The 20910-nt window shown below is 50.4% G+C and overlaps 1 protein-coding gene and 1 long non-coding RNA gene across 25 annotated transcripts in view; one reads left to right on the top strand and one right to left on the bottom strand.

Moving 5' to 3' along the window:
- The window catches only part of LOC135968399 (uncharacterized), a 22957-nt gene continuing 2047 nt past the window's right edge, over nt 1-20910 (bottom strand). Inside the window, exons 2-3 of the long non-coding RNA XR_012428007.1 lie at nt 9863-9979; nt 1-138 (exon numbers count right to left, since the gene is read on the bottom strand). This is a non-coding gene — a long non-coding RNA (uncharacterized lncRNA). The remainder of the gene's footprint in view (nt 139-9862; nt 9980-20910) is intronic.
- TTYH1 (tweety family member 1) overlaps nt 17873-20910 on the top strand; it is a 23812-nt gene continuing 20774 nt past the window's right edge. For 12 of the 24 annotated variants that reach the window (XR_012428003.1, XR_012428002.1, XM_065534879.1 and 9 more), the window contains exon 1: nt 17873-18386. Coding sequence is in view for 20 of the 24 variants with exons in the window: in XM_065534879.1 (XP_065390951.1) it covers nt 17888-18386 (499 nt within the window). In the remaining 4 variants the exon portion in view is untranslated. The remainder of the gene's footprint in view (nt 18387-20910) is intronic. The other 12 variants (XR_012428005.1, XR_012428004.1, XM_045380503.2 and 9 more) reach the window with 1 other exon arrangement.

A 20910-nucleotide genomic window follows, 5' to 3' on the forward strand; every position in this document is an offset into this window, starting at 1 on the left:
TCATCTCAAGGTTCTGTTGACTTCATGGCCTTGTTGGCAGTTCAGTTCCTTGCTGACTGTCGGCCAGAGGCTACCCCTCAGTTCCTTGCCGTGCAGGCTTTCTGCAACAGGGTAGCTTGTTTCATCAAAGTATGCAAACTAAGAAGGCAAAAAGAGTCTGCTAGCAGAATGCAAGTCACACAATCATCTTTAAAAGGACAGGATTACATGACGCTATAAATACCAGGAGGTGAGGATTATTGGGGACCATCTGGGAGGCTCCTACCGCACAAGGCAAACCTTATGAATATGTATGGATTATATATGTTGCTTTCAGGCTTCCACCAAAAATAGGATTGCCTTACAGCTCTACCAGCCTAGGACCCACCCCAGCAGGTGTGGCTTGCTTGTTTTAAGGGAGCAGAGACGGAGGGTTCCTTATATCCCACAGCCAAGCCCTACAGGCACAGCAGGGCAGCTGCTGAAGGTGGAGAGGGAGTCCAACCGGTTTTCTTACCGTGCTTAGGGCAGAAAGCATGATCTCTATTTTGCCATGTAAGACTCACCACTGAGCAGTCCCTCTCTTTCCTCTGTATTACACTGACACTTCACACAATCCTCTAAACCTCATATAACCTCTAAGCAGAGATAGGCTTCATACATATACTTCCAGTATAATTCATACTGGAATTTAGCCAGAATGCCACACTATTTTTCCTTGTTGCAGAGAGTAGCATCTGTCTTATGGGAAGAGTCATAGAAAGCCCTGCAGAGTTTGCTGTAAGAAAATAGGCCGGGCTAGGCGCAGTGGCTCACGCCTGTAATCCCAGCACTTTGAGAGGCCAAGGCGGGTGGATCACGAGGTCAGGAGATCGAGACCATCCTGGCTAACACGGTGAAACCCTGTCTCTACTAAAAATACAAAAAATTAGCTGAGATCGGGCCACTGCACTCCAGCCTGGGCGACAGAGTGAGAATCCCTCTAAAAAAAAAAAAAAAAAAAAAAAAAAAAGATGTGGTGGCTCAGGCTGTAATCCCAGCACTTTAGGAGGCTGAGGCAGGTGGATTATGAGGTCAGGAGTTCGAGACCGGCCTGGCCAACATGGTGAAACCCCCGTCTCTACTAAAAATACAAAAAAAAAAAAAAAGAAAAAAGAAAAATTAGCCAGGTGTGGGGGCAGGCACCTGTAATCCCAGCTACTTGGGAGGCTGAGGCAGGAGAATAGCTTAAACCTGAGAGGTGGAAGTTGCAGTGAGCCAAGACCGCACCACTGCACTCCAGCCTGAACAAGAGTGAGACCCCATTTCAAAAAAAAGAAAAAAAGAAAGAAAAAGAAAATTGTCACAATGGACTCATGTCATGCCTTTTCTCTAGAAGGAAGAATCGCAGTGAGTGTGATGGGATAGGTCTCCGGATCCATCACAGGGCTTTCCGTAGCGTCTCTTAGGACAATGTTCTTAAAGCTTTAATGTGAATACAAGTCACCTGGGGATCTTGTTAAACTGCAGATTCTAAACCAGCAGGACTGGGCTGGGATCTGCCTTTCTGATGTCCTAACAAGCTCCCAGGTGAAGCCAGTGCTGCTGGTCTGTGATCCACACCTGGGTTAGCAATGACCAGGTGAGGGGCATCAGCAGTGGAGTAACCTAGGGAATTGTGTGTCGAGAAAGACCACACTAGGACTAGGCTGGGGGCTCAGGCCTGTAACCCCAGCACTTTGGGTAGGCCAAGGCAGGAAGATCGCTAGAGCTTAGGAGTTCAAGACCAGCCTGGGCCACAGAGTGAGACCTCATCTCTACAATTTTTTGTTGTTGTTGTTAGCTGGGTATGGTGGTGCATGCATGCTAAATTTTTTGTTTTGTTTTTTGAGGCGGAGTCTTACTCTGTTGCCCAGGCTGGAGTGCAGTGGCATGATCTTGGCTCACTGCAACCTCTGCCTCCTGGGTTCAAGCGATTCTCCTGCCTCAGCCTCCTGAGTGGCTGAGAATGCAGGTGCCTGCCATCAGGCCTGGCTAATTTTTTTTTTTTTTTTTGTATTTTTAGTACAGATGCGGTTTCACTATGTTGCCCAGCCTGGTCTGGAACTGCTGACCTCAGGTGATCCACCTGCCTCGGCCTCCCAAAGTATTGGGATTACAGGCGAGAGTCACTATTCCCAGCCTTTTTTTTTTTTTTTTTTTCTCTTTCAGCTACTACTTTTTCTTTTCAGCTACTCAGAAGGCTGAGGTGGGAGGATGGCTTGAACCTGGGAGGTCAAATCTGCAGTGAGCTTGATTGCACCCCTGCACTCCAGCCTGGACAGCAGAGCAAGATCCTGCCCCCGACTCGCTCCACAAAAAGTAAGAGAAAGACCACACTAGTGCAGTGGTTCTGAACCAGGGACTATCTTGCTCCCCAAGGGACACTTGGCTATGTCTGGAGACACTGGTTGTCATAACTTTTGAACGGGGGCTATTCCTGGTATCTAATGAGTAGAGGCCGGGGATGTTTCTTTTTTTTTTTTTTTTTTTTTTGAGACAGAGTCTCGCTCTGTCGCCCAGGCTGGAGTGCAGTGGCCGGATCTCAGCTCACTGCAAGCTCCGCCTCCCGGGTTCCCGCCATTCTCCTGCCTCAGCCTCCCGAGTAGCTGGGACTACAGGCGTCCGCCACCTCGCCCGGCTATTTTTTTTTTTAAATTGAGACAGAGTCTTGCTGTGTCGCCCAGGCTGGGGTGTAGTGGGGAGATCTCGGCTCACTGCAAACTCCGCCTCCTGGGTTTAGACCATTCTCCTGCCTCAGCCTCCCGAGTAGCTGGGACTACAGGCGCCCGCCACCTCGCCCGGCTAGTTTTTTGTATTTTTTAGTAGAGACGGGGTTTCACCGTGTTAGCCAGGATGGTCTCGATCTCCTGACCTCGTGATCCGCCCGTCTCGGCCTCCCAAAGTGCTGGGATTACAGGCGTGAGCCACCGCGCCCGGCCGAGGCCGGGGATGCTTCTAAACAGCCTGTAGTGCCCAGGGCAGCCCCCACACCGCAGAACAATCTGTTCCCGCCAAGCAGAAAAGACACAGGAGTCGGCCAGCCATGGTGGCTCACACCTGTAGTCCCAGCACTTTGGGAGACCGAGGCAGACAGATCACAAGGTCAGGAGTTCGAGACCAGCCTGGCCAATATGGTGAAACCCTGTCTCTACTAAAAATGCAAAAATGAGCCAGGGGTGGTGGCGGGTGCCTGTAGTCTTAGCTACTTGGGAGACTGAGGCATGAGAATCACTTGAACCCAGGATGTGGAGCTTGCAGTGAGCAGAGATGACACCACTGCACTCCAGCCTGGGTGACAGAGTGAGACTCTGTCTTTAAAAAAAAAAAAAAAAAAGAAAGACACAGGAGTGATAATGAACCTCACTAGCGAGATAGAGAAGGAACCTGTTCTCAGAGCTCCTGGTTGTCAGCCTCCCAATTTCAAGCTTCCAAGTTTTGAATCCCAGCTCAGCACCCTACTACCTATGCCAACTCGGTCAAGTAATTTGCCTCCCTGTGCCTCAGTTTCCTCTTCTGTAAAAGGGTTTAATATCAGAATCTGATAGCACTGTTGTTAAGAGCAAATGGATCAGACATGCAGATGTCTTCTATGGAGAGAGACCCTAAGCAAGGTCAGTTAGGAAAAGCAGTAGGTGCTTGTAGGAGTATTAACCTGTATCAGTTCAGGGTCTTGGGTGGCAAGAAACGGAAAATGACTGACTGCTTTGGGCAGAAAAGGAATTGATGGCAAAGATATTGGGTAGCAAGTTATTGTATATAACAAAATAGCCAGAAGACAGGTTTGTGAATGTTCTCACCACAAAGAAATGATAAATGGTGCAGGGCACGGTGGTTCATGCCTGTAATCCCAGCAGTTTGGGAGTCAGAGGCAGGTGGATTGCTTGAGCTCATGAGTTTGAGATCAGCCTGGGCAACACAATGAAACCACATCTCTACTAAAACCACAAAAATTAGCTGGGCTTGGTGGCTCATGCATGTAATCCCAGCACTTTGGGAAGCCGAGGAGGGCAGGTTGTGAGGTCAGGAGTTTGAGACCAGCCTGGCCAACATAGTGAAACCCCTGTCTCTACTAAAAATACAAAAAATTAGCCAGGCGTGGTGGTGGGCACCTGTCATCCCAGCTACTCGGGAGGCTGAGGCACGAAAATCACTTGACCCCGGGAGGCGGAGCTTGCAGTGAGCCGAGATCAGGCCAATGCACTCCAGCCTGGGTGACAATGTGAGACTCCATCTCAAAAAAAAAAAAAAAAATTAGTTGGATGTGGTGGCACATGGCACGTGCCCGTAGTCTTAGCTACTCGGGATGTTGAGGTGGGAGGATCACTTGAGCCTGGGAGGTGGAGGATGCAGTGAGCGGAGATCGCACCACTGCACTCCAGCCTGGGCAACAGAGCCACAGTCTGCCTCAAAAAAAAAAAAAAAAAAGATAAATGCATGAGGTGATGGATATGCTAATTACCATAATTTTATTTTTACTAATAATTTAAACATTTAATTTTTATTTAGAATGGCACTAAATAATAATTAAACTGTGAGAAGTAACGAAAGAAGATGGAAGAAAGGAAGAAGTTTTATATTTTAATAACTTAAAGGGCATTTTTTTTTTTTTTTTTGAGATGGAGTCTCGCTCTGTCGCCCAGGCTGGAGTGCAGTGGCGCGATCTCGGCTCACTGCAAGCTCCGCCTCCCAGGTTCACGCCATTCTCCTGCCTCAGCCTCCTATAAAGGGCTTTTTTTTTTTCTGCTTTTGTGTGTGTTTTTATTTTGCACTGGTCCCAGCAAATTATGTGGTTAGTCTTGCTTTCAGACCAGTATTCCAAGGAACACTACCTTGGAAAATCCTGGAAAGAAGGAATGCAAAACAGTGAGCTGAACCCTTTTAAATTAGCTAATTTCCAGTTGGGTGTGGTGGGGGTGCCTGTAGTCCCAGATACTCGGGAGTGTGAGGCAGGAGAATGGCATGAACCTGGGAAGCGGAGCTTGCAGTGAGCCGAGATTGGGCCACTGCACGCCAGCCTGGGCGACAGAGTGAGAATCCGTCTCAAAAAAAAAAAAAAAAATAGTTAATTTCCTTCCCAGTCACAGGGCAATCAAAGGGCATTGTCAGGAAACCTGGCAAAGTGAGCAGACCTGAGCTCTGCCCTTTGGCTGTGTGGCCTTCTGAAAGTTTCCTAACCTCTCTGAGCCTCAGTCTTCCCATCTGTAAAGCAGGGCAGTAACTCGTATGGGTGTTATGAGGGATGGACATCACTTATACCAAGTGTCTACATAGGGAGCTGTCGGTATATGAAAGCTATTATGACTTCTATAATTAAGTGTTCTGTTTTGGCTGGGCACGACGGCTAACACCTGTAATCCCAGTACTGTGGGAGGCTGAGGCAGGCGGATCACTTGAGGTCATCAGTTCAAGACCAGCCTGGCCAACATGGTGAAACCCTGTCAGTACTAAAAATACAAAAATTAGCTGGGGTATGGTGGTGTGGGCCTGTAGTCTTACTTGGGCCCTTGGGAGTTACTTGGGAGGCTGAGGCATGAGAATTGCTTGAACCAAGGAGGTGGAGGTTGCAGTGAGCTGAGATCGTACCACTGCACTACAGTTTTATCAATAGAAGGAGACTCTGTCTCAAAAAAATAAAGAGTTCTGTTATTTCTGGGACCCTGTATTAGTCAGGGTTCTCCACGGGACAGAACCGATAGGATACATGTATATGCAAAAGGGAGTTTATAGGGAAAATTGGCTCACACGACTACAATGCCACATCCCAGCCCTTTGGGAGGCCAAGGCGGGTGGATCCCCTGAGGTTGGGAGTTCAAGACCAGCCTGACTAACATGGAGACACCCCGTTTCTACTAAAAATACAAAATTAACTGGGCCTGGTGGCGCGCGCCTGTAGTCCCAGCTACTTGGGAGGCTGAGGTGGGAGAATCGCTTGAGCCTGGGAGGCAGAGGTTGTGGCGAGTTGAGATTGCGCCACTGCACTCCAGCCTCCGGCCTGGGTAACAACAGTGAAACTCCGTCCTCAAAAAAAAAAAAAGAAAAGAAAAAACGTTCAGGTGTGGTGGCTCACGTCTGTAATCCCAGCACTTTCGGTGGTCGAGGTGGGCGGATCATGACGTCAAGAGATCGAGACCATTCTGGCCAATGGGATGAAACCCTATCTCTACTAAAAATACAAAAATGAACTGGGTGTGGTGGTGTGTCCCTGTAATCCCAGCTACTTGGGAGGCTGAGGCAGGAGAATCACTTGAACCAGGGAGTCAGAGGTTGCAGTGAGCCGAGATCTTGCCACTGCACTCCAGCCTGGGTGACACAGCCAGACTCCATCTCTTAAAAAAAAAAAAAAAGTCCCACGTGGGGCCGGGGCCGTGTGATGGGGGAACCCAATCTCTACCTCAAAGGATTGGACAGAGAGCACCTTTCCTTCCACAGAGGAAGGCAGAACCAGACTTCCCCTGAGACTCAGACTGACAGGCACCTCTCTCCAAGTGGCAAAAAGGTTCATACACAGAAAGCGGAAAATGACAAATTATGACTTGCCACTGTGCATAGCAGCCAAGGTGGTTCCCAAAATAAAACCTCTTCCCACACACTTTGTGACAGGTGCCCCAAGTCTTTTTTTTTTTTTTTTTTTTTTTTTTGTAATTTAAGGAGATCGACAAACCTGTGGGTGAGGAGGTTGGTAAAGGCTGAGTTCTTCTCCAACATCTTATTATAAAATTTTTTCAAGCATAGAGAGAGTTGAAAGAATCTTAGAATGAATACCCCATCCACACCAACCAGACACCCAGACTCAACCATTCACAATTTTTTTTTTTTTTTTTTTGAGACAGAGTCCTGCTCTGTTGCCCAGGCTGGAGTGCAGTGGCATGATCTTGACTTACTGCAACCTCCGCCTCCCGGATTCAAGCGGTTCTCCTGCCTCAGCCTCCCACATAGCTGGGATTACAGGTGTCTGCCACCATGACCGGCTCAATTTTTTTTTGTATTTTTGGTAGAGACAGGGTTTCATCATGTTGGCCAGGCTACTTTCGAACTCCTGACCTCAAGTGATCTGCCCGCCTCGGCCTCCCAAAGCACTGGGATTACAGGTGTGAGCCAACATGCCCAGCTAATTTTTCTATTTTTAGTAGAGACAGGGTTTCATCATGTTGACCAGGCTGGTCTTGAATTGACCTACTGATCTGCCTGCTTCAGCCTCCCAAAGTGCTGGGATTACAGGTGTGAGCCACCACACCTGGCCATTGCACACATCTTAAGTACACTATTAACTGTGTGTGTGGGGGGTGAGTATTTATTTATTTATTTATTTGTTGAGATGGCGTCTCGCTCTGTCGCCCAGGCTGGAGTGCAGTGGCATGATCTCGGCTCACTGCAACCTCTGCCTCCCCGGTTCAAGCGATTCTCCTGCCTCAGCCTCCCGAGTAGCTGGGACTACAGGCACTCGCCACCACGCCTGGCTACTTTTTTGTATTTTTAGTAGAGACGGCGTTTCACCATGTTAGCCAGGATGGTCTCAATCTCCTGACCTCGTGATATGCCCGCCTCAGCCTCCCAAAGTACTGGGATTACAGGCGTGAGTCACCGCTCCTGGCCTGAGTGTGTTTCAAAATACTGAAGCTCCTATGGAGACATAGAACACGGCATTGTCACAGCAAGCTCCCGAATGCACCTGCCCAGTCACATCCCGCCTTTACTTTCCTGGAGGCCACCACTCCTCTGATATTATTATTATTTTTTCACTATAGTCTAATTTCCACTGTTCCGGGACTTCACACAAGCAGAGTCATAAACTCTCAGAAAGCTAAGCTCTCCTCTCTGACGTCTTCCACTCAGCTCGGTGTCTCTGAGATTCCTCCGTGCCGCTGTGTGTGTTCACAGTCCCTTCGCTTTTACCGCGGCGCAGGATTGCCTTGTACGGGGTTCCGTCGTTTCTTTATCCTTTCTTCTGCTGATGAACACCTGGCCGTTTCCAGTCTTGGGGGTTCTTGTGAACACAGCTACCATTAACATTTTTTTTTTTTTTTGAGACAGTCTCGCTCTCTCGCCCAGGCTAGAGTGCAGTGGCGTCATCTTGGCTCATTGCAACCTCCGCCTCCTGGTGCAGCCGATTCTCCTGCCTCAGCCTCCCGAGTAGCTGGGATTACAGGCATTTGCCACTGCACCCGGCTAATTTTTTTTTTAGTAGAGACAGGGGTTTCACCATGTTGGCCAGGCTGGTCTCCAACTCCTGACCTCAGGTGATCCACCCATCTCAGCCTCCCAAAGTGCTCGATTATAGGCTTGAGCCACCGGCCAAGCCAACAACTCTTTCAATCACACCTTTCACATGCAAACCAACCAGTCCAGAGCCCAGCCCCCAGCCACCTTCCTTTCTGAGCTCTCACACTCAAGGCTGCTGTGCACCTGCCTTCATCACCCAGGGCCAGAAACCATACCGCTAGAGTAGTAGGATGTGGGAAAGTCACTTGACCCGTTAGACCTTGGTTGCCTCTTTTTTTTTTTTTTTTTTTTGAGACAGACTCTTGCTCTATCGCCCAGGCTGGAGTGCAGTGGTGCTATCTCGGCCCACTGCAAGCTCCGCCTCCCGGGTTCCCGCCATTCTCCTGGTTCAGCCTCCCGAGTAGCTGGGACTACAGGCGCCCGCAACCTTGCCTGGCTAATTTTTTGTATTTTTTTAGTAGAGATGGGGTTTCACCGTGTTAGCCAGGATGCTGTGGATCTCCTGACCTCGTGATCCGCCTGCCTCGGGCTCCCAAAGTGCTGGGATTACAGGCTTGAGCCACCGTGCCTGGCCTGAAATGCACAAATCTTAAGTGAGCAACACATGCAGACACTGGTACAAAACAAACCCTCATCAATATACGGAATGATTTCCTTTGTTCCAGAAAGTTCCCCCAGCCCCCTTCCCAGTCACCCTGACCCTGCTCACCCAGAGGCAACCACTGTTCTGATTGTTTTTGCTACCACATGCTAATTCTGTCTGTTTGGAAAATCATCTAACTGAACTTATACAGTACGTCCTTCTTTGTGTCTGACACTCAGCACAATAATTTTGAGACCTACCCGTATTGTGCATGCATTATTAGCTTGTGTCTTTCCATTGCTAAGTGGCATTCCGTTCTGTGGCTATATGACATATCTTGGTCCATTCACCTGTTGACAGGCATGCAGGCTGTTTCCAGCCTGAGGCTATTATGAATAAAGCTGCTGTAAACAGTCTTGCACAATTCTTAGTGTGGATACATATTTTCCTTTCTTTTGGGTAAAAGTAGAATTGTTGACCGGGTGCAGTAGCTCACGCCTGTAATCCCAGCACTTTGGGAGGCCAAGGTGGGCAGATCATGAGGTCAGGAGTTTGAGACCAGTGTGGCCAACGTGGTGAAACCCTGTATCTACTAAAAATAGAAAAATTAGCCGGGCGTGGTGGTGCATGCCTGTAGTCCCAGCTACTCGGGAGGCTGAGGCAGAAGAATCACTTAAATCCGGGAGGCAGAGGTTGCAGCGAGCCAAGATCGCACCACTGCACTCCAGCCTGGGTGACAGAGTGAGACTCCATCTAAAAACAAAAAGCAAAAAACAAAAAAGAGTAGAATTGTTGGGTCATGGGATAGGTGTGGGCTTAGCTTGGTAAGAAGCTGCCAGGCCTTTTCCTAAAGGGTTTGTACCCTTTACTCTCTCATCAATAATGTATAACAGTCGGGTGCTTTATTCCTGGAATCTGTGGATCTCAGGCCTGCTTTGGGCTGTCGGTATTTCACTGCGGTTGAATGCAGCTCTATTAGTCAGATTTGTCCAACGAAAGAAAACCAAAGAGCTATAGAGAGAGATACCAGTGGAGGTTTATTATGAGAACTTTTCTTACACAATTCTGGAGGCTGAGAAGTCCCACGACATGCTGTCTATAAGCTGAAGAACCAGGAAAGCTGGTGGTATCATTCGGTCTGAGGCTAGAGGCATGAGGACCACGAAATTTGTTGTCCTAGGGCAAGAGAAAATGGATGTGCCAGTTAAGAAAACACAGTGAATTCGCCCTTCCTCTGCTTTTTGTTCTATTCAAGCCTCCAGCAGATTGGATGATGCCCGCCCACATTGGTGAGGGAGAACTTCTTTACTCAGTCTACTGATTCAAATGCTCACCTCTTCCAGAAACACCCCCACAGACACATCCAGAAATAATGTCTTACCAGCTATCTGGGCATCCCTTAGGCCAGTCAAGTTGACGCATAAAATTAACCATGACATCAGCTTATTTAATAAACTGGCTATATCTGCATATTTGCTCATTTGCCTAATGAGTTATCTCTATCACGCTCTGTGAAAGCAGAGATTTTCATTCGTTTAGTTCACTGCTGAATTCCCAGGGCCTAGAACAGTGCCTGGCACCTAGTTGCTGTCCAGTAAATACATACTTGGGGAATGAACAAACCAATGAATCTACGGATTCTTTTTTATTATTAATAGATCCCAGGGCTTACTGAACACAGTCTGGCAGCTATTAAACATTTAATTGAAAGAAAAGAGGGGAGAAGGAAGGAAGAAGGAAGGTAGGAATGAAGGAAAGAAGGAAGGAGGGAAGAAAGGAAGGGAGAGAGGAAGGAAGGAAGGAGAAAGGAAGGGAGGAAGGAAAGGAGGAAGGAGGGAAGGAGGAAGGGAGGAAAAAAGGAAGAGAAGGAGGGAAGGAAGGAGGAAGGAAGGAAGGAAAAAAGGAAGAGAGGGAGGAAGAAGGAAGGAAGAAGGGAGGAAGAAGGAAGGAAGAAAGGAGAAAGGGAGGGAGGGACGAAGGAAGGAAGGTAAAAAGGAAGAGAGGGAGGAAGAAGGAAGGAAGGAGAAAGGAAGGGAGGGAAGGATGAAGAAAGGAAGAAAGGGAGGGAGAGAAGAAAGGAAGGAAGGAAGAAGGAGAAAGGAAGGAAGGAAGAAGGAGAAAGGAAGGAAGGAAGGCCAGAAGGCAGGAAGGGGGAGGGAGGGAAGGAGGGAAAGAGGAAGGAAGGAAGAAAGGGAGGGTAGGAGGGAGGGAGGGAGGGAGGGAAAGATCATAAGGATGACTGAACATCTGAAGGCTGAACAGCTTTATCTATTTATGCCTTTTCTGGTCATTTTCTTATCTTCTTGTGAATTCATTCACTTACTTTGCTTTCCTCCTATTTGGGAGATATGCCATCACCACCATAATTCAGTAGCACATGTTAAGCACTAGCTCAGCAAACACTTCCCGCGTGTTCACTCAATCTCACAACAGCCCTGTGGAATTAGTTAAGGTTACTCTCTCTTTTTTTTTTTTCTGAGACAGAGTTTCACTCTTGTTGCCCAGGCTGGAGTGAAGTGGTACGATCTCAGCTCACTGCAACCTCCGTCTCCCGAATTCAAGTGATTCTCCTGCCTCAGCCTCCAGAGTCGCTGGGATTATAGGCGCCCGCCACCACGCTCAGCTAATTTTTGTTATTTTTAGTAGAGACAGGGTTTTGCCATGTTGGCCAGGCTGGTCTCGAACTCCTGGCCTCAGGTGATCCACCCACCTCGGCCTCCCAAAGTGCTGGGATTACAGGCGTGAGCCATTGCGCCTGGCCAAGGTTACTATTTTCATCCTATTTATGTGAACCAAAAGCACAGAGAGTTGAGAAAATTATCTAAGGTCACCGAGCTAATAAAGAGCCGAGAGAGGAGGGTTGAAACCAGATAGTGTGACTGCAAAGCCTGAGCTCTTAGTCATGCCAATCATGAACTAAAGAATGTCCTTCATTTGTGTCTCTGTTCAAATATCACCCAAATGGAGACAGAGACATGCCCCGAGCACCTTCTGTTACATAAGTAGCAACCACCGGGCGTGGTGGCTCATGCCTATAATCCCAGCACTTTGGGAGGCTGAGGCGGGTGGATCACGAGGTCAGGAGTTCAAGACAAGCCTGGCCAAGATGGTGAAACCCCATCTCTACTAAAAATACAAAAAATTACTTGGGTGTGGTGGCGGGCACCTGTAATCCCAGCTACTCGGGAGGCTGAGGCAGAGAATTGCTTGAACTGGGTAGGTGGAGGTTACAGTGAACTGAGATCATGCCACTGCACTCCAGCCTGGGCAACAGAGCAAGACACTATCTCAAAAAAAAAAAACAAAACAAAACAAAGGAGCAACCACCCCATCCCCGCATCCCCACCACATCCACTCACATCTGTGTGTTGCTTCCTCTTACCTGATAGTACAGACTCAGCTCACTGTTCATTCCTCAATTTTCTACCTTCTCTACTCTGGCAGTTTTAGTTGTGCCAATGGGAAACTTTGTCTTTTTTGTTTATCCCTGTTTCTCTAGAACTTGCAGCAGTGCCTGGGACATAGTAGGCATCGATATGTGTGTGGGGGACAGACACATCTGTGGTCCTGATTTCTTGAGGAAGAAAGGAAGGAAGGAAGGAAGGAAAAAAGGAAGAGAAGGAGGAAGGAGGGAAGGAAAGAAGGAGGAAGGAAGGGAGGAAGGGAAGGAAAAAAGGAAGAGAAGGAGGAAGGAGGAAAGGAAGGAAGGAGGAAGGAAGGGAGGGAGGAAGGAAGGGAAAAAGGAAGAGAAGGAGGAAGCAGGGAAGGAAGGAAGGAGGAAGGAAGGAAGGGAGGAAGGGAAGGAAAAAAGGAGAAGGAGGAGGGAGGGAAGGAAGGGAGGAGGAAGGAAGGGAGGGAGGAAGGGAAGGAAGGGAGGAGGAAGGAAGGGAGGGAGGAACGAGGGAAGGAAGGGAGGAGGAAGGAAGGAAGGGAGGGAGGGAGGAAGGAGGGAAGGAAGGGAGGAGGAAGGAAGGGAGGGAGGAACGAGGGAAGGAAGGGAGGAGGAAGGAAGGAAGGGAGGAAGGAAGGGAAAAAGGAAGAGAAGGAGGAAGCAGGGAAGGAAGGAAGGAGGAAGGAAGGAAGGGAGGAAGGGAAGGAAAAAAGGAGAAGGAGGAGGGAGGGAAGGAAGGGAGGAGGAAGGAAGGGAGGGAGGAAGGAGGGAAGGAAGGGAGGAGGAAGGAAGGAAGGGAGGGAGGGAGGAAGGAGGGAAGGAGGGCACAGCACACGTGGTCCTGATTTATTGAGAGCCTACTACATGCTAGGCACAGGGCCGAGCGCTTGGAAATCTCTCCTGGCATTCTTACAGCCACTCAGTTAAGCAGGCAAGTCTCCCAAAGCTTAAGCCATGGGAAGCACATGCTGAATCCTTCAGCCAGGAGCTGCCCTTGCCTTCTGTCAGCAGAAGCTGGTCAGGAGGCCTTCCTGGAGGAGGCAGCATCACCGCCTGCCCCAAGCTTCCCTCCCATCTCTGTGGCTGCTCCTTCTCAGTCTTTTTGTGGGCCCCTCTTTCTCCACTTGTCCCTTTCATGCCTGTGCTACTCCATGCCTGGCTAGACCAGAGCTTACAAACCAGCCAGTCCAACCCACAGACAGGTTTTATTTGGCCCACACAGCATTTTTTTTTTTCATTTGAATTAGTTTTAACATTTAAAAGCTGAGGGATTTTGCTTTTAAAAATATCCAGATTTCTGCCTTCTCTTGGAAATTTGGAACATCTGGTGGTGCCAGGTCCCTCTTCCCATATGGCAAGCGTTGGCTGAAACGAAATAGCAACAACCATGTTCTCTGAGCTCCCCTCTACCAGGGGGTTTGCACACGTCCCAAGCCGTGAATGAACACCTGTAGAGCCTGAGATAGTTTGGGGGTGGTATTTGGCCAAGGGCTCTAGAAATACCCGAAGGCCACCTGGAATGACCGTTTTCCTCAGCAGAAACAGACCCAGGGAACCACAGCCAGAGAAGGTGGAGATAACACATTTCTGTCAGGCAGCAATGCAGATGTCCCATGCAGGAGGATGGATGTCCTAGGTTTAATCCATACAGGCTAAGCCATTCTCTAAAGAGGCTTGCCTTCTGGGGCCCAAAACACATGCGAGGGAGACAGAGAGGTGGGGACAGAAAGAGCTGGAGTAAAAACACAGAGAGAGAGAGAGAGAGACAAAGAGAGAGAGAGATAGAGAGAGAGACAGAGAGATAGAGAGAGAGAGACACAGAGAGAGAGAGAGACACAGAGAGAGAGAGACAGACAGAGAGAGAGAGAGAGAGACTCTATCAATTTAAAGTTTTTTTCTAGGGGAATAGCATATGTGGTGACTATGGGGTATGTGTGTGTGTGTGTGTGTTTCATGTAAGAAAGCAGCATGCTGCGGACATAGCAGTAAGAACAAAGCAATGAGCTCTCCCTGGAAGCTAATATAACTTACTTCTACTTAGTAACAGTTATCCCTTTTCTTTTTTAAGACAGAGTCTCACTCTGTCACCCAGGCTGGAGTACAGTAGCGCAATCTCAGCTCACTGCAACCTCTGCCTCCCAGGTTCAAGCTATTCTCATGCCTTGGCCTCCTGAGTAGCTGGGATTACAGGCACACGTCACCATGTCCAGCTAATTTTTTTGTACTTTTAGTAGAGACAGGGTGTTTGTTTGTTTGTTTGTTTTGAGACAGAGTCTTGCTCTGTCACCCAGGCCAGAGTGCAATGACGCAATCTCGGCTCACTGCAACCTCCGCCTCCCAGGTTCGAGCAATTCTCCTGTCTCAGCCTCCCGAGTAGCTGGCACTACGGGCGCGTGCCACCACGCCGACTAATTTTTGTATTTTTAGTAGAGATGGGGTTTCACCATATCGGCCAGGCTGGTCTCGAACTCCTGACCTCAAGTGATCCACCCACCTTGGCCTTTCAAAGTGCTGGGATTACAGGTATGAGCCACCACGCCCAGCCTGTTTGTTTATTTTTTGAAATGGAGTCCCACTCTGTCATTCAGGCTGGAGAGCAGTGGTGCAATCTTGGTTCACTGCAACCTCCACCTCCTGGATTCAAGCAATTCTCTTGCCTCAGCCTCCCGAGTAGCTGGGATTACAGGCACACACCACCATGCCAGGCTAATTTTTTTGTATGTTTAGTAGAGATGGGGTTTTGCCATGTTGGCCAGGCTGGCCTCAAATTCCTGACCTCAGGTGATCCACTGGCCTCGGCCCCCGGAGGGATTACAGGTGTGAGCCACCGGGCTCGGCCGAGACAGGGTTTTACCATGTTGGCCAAGCTCGTCTTTTTTTTTTTTTTTTTTTTTTTTTTTTGAGACAGAGTCTCGCTCTGTCACCCAGGCTGGAGTGCAGTGGCCGGATCTCAGCTCACTGCAAGCTCCGCCTCCCGGGTTTACGCCATTCTCCTGCCTCAGCCTCCCGAGTAGCTGGGACTACAGGCGCCCGCCACCGCGCCCGGCTAATTTTTTGTATTTTTTAGTAGAGACGGGGTTTCACCGTGTTAGCCAGGATGGTCTCAATCTCCTGACCTCATGATCCGCCTGTCTCGGCCTCCCAAAGTGCTGGGATTACAGGCTTGAGCCACTGCACCCAGCCAACCAAGCTGGTCTTGAACTCCTGACCTCAAGTGATCTACCCACCTCCACCTTTCCAGGTGCTGAGATTACAGGCTTGAGCCACCACGCCTGGCCCCCAGTTACCCCTTTTCTAACACCAACCCAGATTGTTCTCTGCAATTTGGGGTTCATGTTTCTCAGGTGGCAATCCAACATCCATCAGCCAATTTAGAAGGTTGTGACCAGATTTGTGTTATAAAATAGAAGTAACAGAGGATAGAAATTATCCAAGACCATTGCACATAGTGGTCTGAAACTTTTTACTTCGTGTGTGTGTGTGTGTGTGTGTGTGTGTGTACTAGATCATAACGTAAAATGTATTTCTCACTGTGGGTTGTGGCTCTATAAATTGGAAACCACTAATCTAGAATATTATTCTTACGGAAAGGGCTGATGCAGGGCCAAACGATGGAGGGCATAAACTTAGGGCTGAGGGTGTGATTTGATTCTCTGGGCAATATGAAGCCACTGAACTCTATTGGGTTGCAGAGTTACCACCAGCACCTCACTGTCCTGCACTCTGATGTACACACGCCCAAATGTGCACATCATGACATTTGGAATTCTTCCCATTTGCAAATCCTGCTGCTACAACAAACACTGGCTGTGGACATGATGCAAGAGATTGTCAGAACAAGAGTTTTAGAATACACTAATCTTAGCCCTAAAGCGTTAAGCCTTCATTTTACAGACAGAAAAAGAGAGACTCCAAGATGGAAAACTACTTGCCTAGAGTCATTCAGTATACCTCTGACTGCTCGTCTCAGGATCTTCTTCATCCCCAAGCCCCATGTAGAGCACCTGGCTGGGAATGGTGGAGAACATGACTCTAGTCAGAACCACAGGAAGCTGGAGAAGACCTGGGGTAGTGAGGAGAGGGTGTGTCTGTGTGTGTGTGTGTGAGAGAGAGAGAGAGAAAGAGAGATAAGGTGCCTATTCTCACTCTCCTATTTCATCATCAATACCATCACCAATATCACTACTCACCTCTTCACTGTCATCACCTCATCATCCTCCACCACCGCCATCCTCATCATCATTAACATTATCATCATGACATGTCAACATAATCATGTCTTCACCATCATCATCATCATTATCACCATCATCACATCCTCATCTTCACCATCATCACCGTCACCATCACCATCATCACCACCACCATCACCATCATCACCACCATCACCACCATCCTCACCACCACCATCATCATCATCACCATCACAACTATCATCATCACCATCACCATCATCATCACCATCATCACCACCATCATCACCACCACCATCACCATCATCACCACCATCCTCACCACCACCATCATCATCATCACCATCACAACTTTCATCATCACCATCACCATCATCACCACCATCACCATCACCACCACCATCACCATCATCACCATCACCATCATCACCACCACCATCACCATCATCACCATCACTATCATCACCACCACCATCACCATCACCATCATCACCACCACCATCACCATCATCACCATCATCACCACCACCATCATCATCATCACCGTCATCACCGTCACCATCATCACCACCATCCTCACCACCACCATCATCATCATCACCATCATCACCATCACCATCATCACCACCATCACCGTCACCGTCACCATCATCATGACACCGTATCACAAACATAATCACCACCATCATTATCATCATCACCACCACCTCCACTACCACCAGCATTCCTCTTTTCCCTAGTCCTTTCTTGTCAATCTGGAGCAAAATATGGAAATGGAGTAAGTGGAGCACTAGTCTCCCTTCTTTCACTCATCCCAATCCCCACAAGAGAGGCCACGTGTGTGGTTTTCAGATGGCAAAGTCTCATCCTGCCTTACAGCAAGAGGGGACCCCTGGGGCCAGATTCCTGAGCACCTAGTTTTGGCTGCAATAATGACAGTCCGGGTGATGATGTCAGGGTGGCCAAGTCTCCTCCCAGGGCTGGCACTTCCCCATCTATCAGTGTGGCATCGGAGGATTCCAGTGAGACGTAACATGGGGAGTGGCTGGAAAAATACTTTGTAACTGTACCGCGAATGCCAAGGGGCAGGGGTTCTTGTACACACGGAAGTAATCCTGAGTCAGTTTACAGGACGGGAAGGGCCCCTATATAGATGGCCAGGGTCCTTATGCAGGTAGAAGGGATCCTTATGCAGATATGAAAGCTTCTTATACAGGCGTGTGGATTTTTCAGTGCGTTCTGGAGTAGCCTATACACACAGGAGGGTTTGTGCTTAGAAGCTGTGTCCTTATACAGGTTAGGAATAAAAGTGGGACGGAGATTTTACACAAACACGGGCATCTTTTACAGGTGAGAGCACTTTCATACACAGAGGAATTTTTATCCGTGGAACTGGCCGCTCTTTGTAAAACGCTCTGTACTTACTAACGACCTTTACGCAGACATGAAGGTTCTCCATAAGGATAAAGGGATCATTAGGTTTTAGGGTGAAATAACAGTATGAGTGGCCTCTTATGGATAAGGAGGGCTGTTTTCAATCGCGGTGCAAACCAGCTCTCCGGATGCCACCGACGCCAGCAGCGCGGTACCTGCGCGGGCAGCAGGTGGGAGCCGCGACCACGGTGGGGGCGGGTGGGGGGAGCGGAGCGCCGGAGCCTCCTGACTCCCGCAGTCCCCGCCGCGACCACCAGGGGCAGCACCGTCCCCGCCCGGCCCGCGCCTCCCTCCCCCCAATCTCCGCCCCCCACCCCCTGCCTCCCCCCCGCTCCCGCTCCCCTGAGCCCAGCCAGACCCCGCGCCGCCCGCGCCCCGCTCGACTCCGGAGGCTCCCGCAGCCCCGGCGTCCGCCCCGCTGCCCCCTCCCCCGGGGGCCATGGGGGCGCCCCCGGGCTACCGGCCCTCGGCTTGGGTGCATCTCCTCCACCAGCTGCCCCGCGCCGACTTCCAGCTCCGCCCGGTGCCCAGCGGTTTCGCGCCCCAAGAGCAGGAATACCAGCAGGTGGGACCGGGCGCCAGGGCCTGGGGGCCAGGGCTGGGGGCCGGAGCTCCTGGGTCCCGAGGGAGGAGGGGGCTGGGTCACAGATCTCCTGAGCTCCCCCGGAGGCTGGGGGCCGGCCCGGACTTTGGGGTTGCGAAGGGAGGAGGAGCCTGGGGCTTCCATACCTGGAGGTTCTCCCGGGACGCGCGCTCGCTCGGGGTCCAGACCTCGAGCTCTCTCAATAAGGGAAGGCTGGGGGCCTGGACCCCTGAGTTCATGGAGTGGAGGGGAGGGGGGGGCCCGGATTCCCGGGTGTCTGATACCTGCCTGGGAAGCTGGCCTCCGGGGTCATCGGGAGGTTAGGTCTACTCTCCCTGCCCTAAAAGATGACCCAGCCCCACAGGATCAGAGCAGGTGAATATGTCCCAGATAAGGGGGGACCCAGGAGACAGCGGACCTGATAACGGTGGAGGGGAAAACGCTGGCTTCTGGGGTGCTGGGATGGGATTGAAAGTCTGAAATGGGGAAGGGGGCTCAAGGGGCTGAGTGCCAGGGCTGGAAAATGAAGGCGCGCTGGGAGAGAAAGCTTCCTGCCCGTCCCAAGAAAGAAGGGGTGGTCAGGACGCTGCAGGGGTGAGGGCCGAGATGAGGCTGGGTTTGGGGAGCCTCGGGATGACAGACCCGGGTCCCGAGGGTGGGGCCGGTGTGGGAACCTCACAGAAGCCGGGGTCCCTGGGGAAGGGACCCAGCTCGGGGCAGCTCCAACGGGCGAAAGAGCTGTCCTCTGACCCAGTTTAATTCAAGTCCTTGACTTTGAGATTAATGAGGAGAAAGGCTCGGCAGAGCTGGGCACGGGTGGGGGTGCAGGGAGTCCCGATGTGGCCCCAGGACGGGTCCTGGCCCTGCCGATGGGGCCTGAGTCCCTGGGCGCTGTCCTGGGTTGCTCCTGGGAAAAGGGGGCTGGGATTGGAGAGCTCAGGGGGCGTGGAGGGGGTCCCAGAAAAGCGCGGAGGGGATGCGTGCTGTGTTCTGAGCTATTTGGGTCATGGCTGGCACAGCCCTGAGCAGCTCTTCCCCGCCTGCTCCTCGCCCGCCCCCTCTCCCCACACACGGGGACCGCCGTCCCCTCGCCCACAGCCTCGCGATTATACAACGGCCACCTCCAACCCCGCTGCTCCACCGGCTCCGGCCTGGGCCCAGACTCACGCCCGCTCTGGCCCCGAGACCTCCCGAAGCCTTACGCGGGGATCCGCGGCCCCAGTCACCGCCAGAGGCACGGGTTTGGGGGAGCCTCACTCCGCCCCCATGGTCGGGGGTCAGGGTCAGGGTGGCAGGGATGCGCAGGCAGAGCCCCACAGCCGAGGGGGGAGAGGGGGACCCCTCCAGGGACGCGACCACCGTGGGCACAGCTGCAGACACAGCTAGGGCCTCTGGGACACTGGCCCGCGGGGAGGCACACAGCCACACACACACACACTAACCCGCATATGCACAGGCACACACACACGCCCACTTACTGCCAGCACACTCATATGCACACACTCACATATGCACAGGCACACTCAGACACGCCCACTTACTCCCATTACACACACACTCTCTTACTCCCATTACACACTCACATGCACTCACACACATGCACAGGTACACTCAGACATGCCCACACTTACTTTCATTACACACCTGCACACATACATATGCACAGGCACACACACACGTCCACTTAATCTTATTACACACATGCACTCACATATGCACAGGCACACTCAGACACGCCCACTTACTCCCAGTACACACTCACATATGCACAGGCACACACACGCTCCCATTACACACTCACATGCACACACTCCCATTACACACTCACATCTGCACAGGCACACACACGCCCACTTACTCTCATTACGCACATGCACACACACACATCTGCACAGGCACACACACACCCACTTACTCTCATTATACACCACATGCACACACATATGCACACACACATATACCCATTTACTACTCCCACTATGCACTCACACCCACATACAACACGCGCATATAGACACATGCATACACTCACATGGCTAGACCCACTTACACATACACAATCACACATGCACACACACACTGCACACAGTGACTCAACACACGCTCACATACACACATAAGCATTTACTCCCATATACAAGCACCCACTGCACTTATATATATATGTTGACACACTCATGCATGCACAGTTACACATACACGTTTATACTCCCATATACACACACATGCACACACACATTTATACATTTCACATTCACATATACACACACACGCACACATATATTGACTCTAACATTCATGTGCACACACACCCTCACATGCAGTCACGCATCCACACACACTCACCCACACTGTTACACACACACAACTGGACCCACTCACAGACCCAAGGAACTGTGCCCAGAACACGCAAATGCCTACAGATGTTCTCATTTGCAGACACCAGTGCACCCAGTAGGCACACTCAGGTGCATCCTCATCTCATGGAGACAACCCAAAGATAAAA

The sequence above is a fragment of the Macaca fascicularis genome, chromosome 19 (assembly GCF_037993035.2).
Source record: "Macaca fascicularis isolate 582-1 chromosome 19, T2T-MFA8v1.1".
In the NCBI taxonomy this organism is placed as follows: domain Eukaryota; kingdom Metazoa; phylum Chordata; class Mammalia; order Primates; family Cercopithecidae; genus Macaca; species Macaca fascicularis.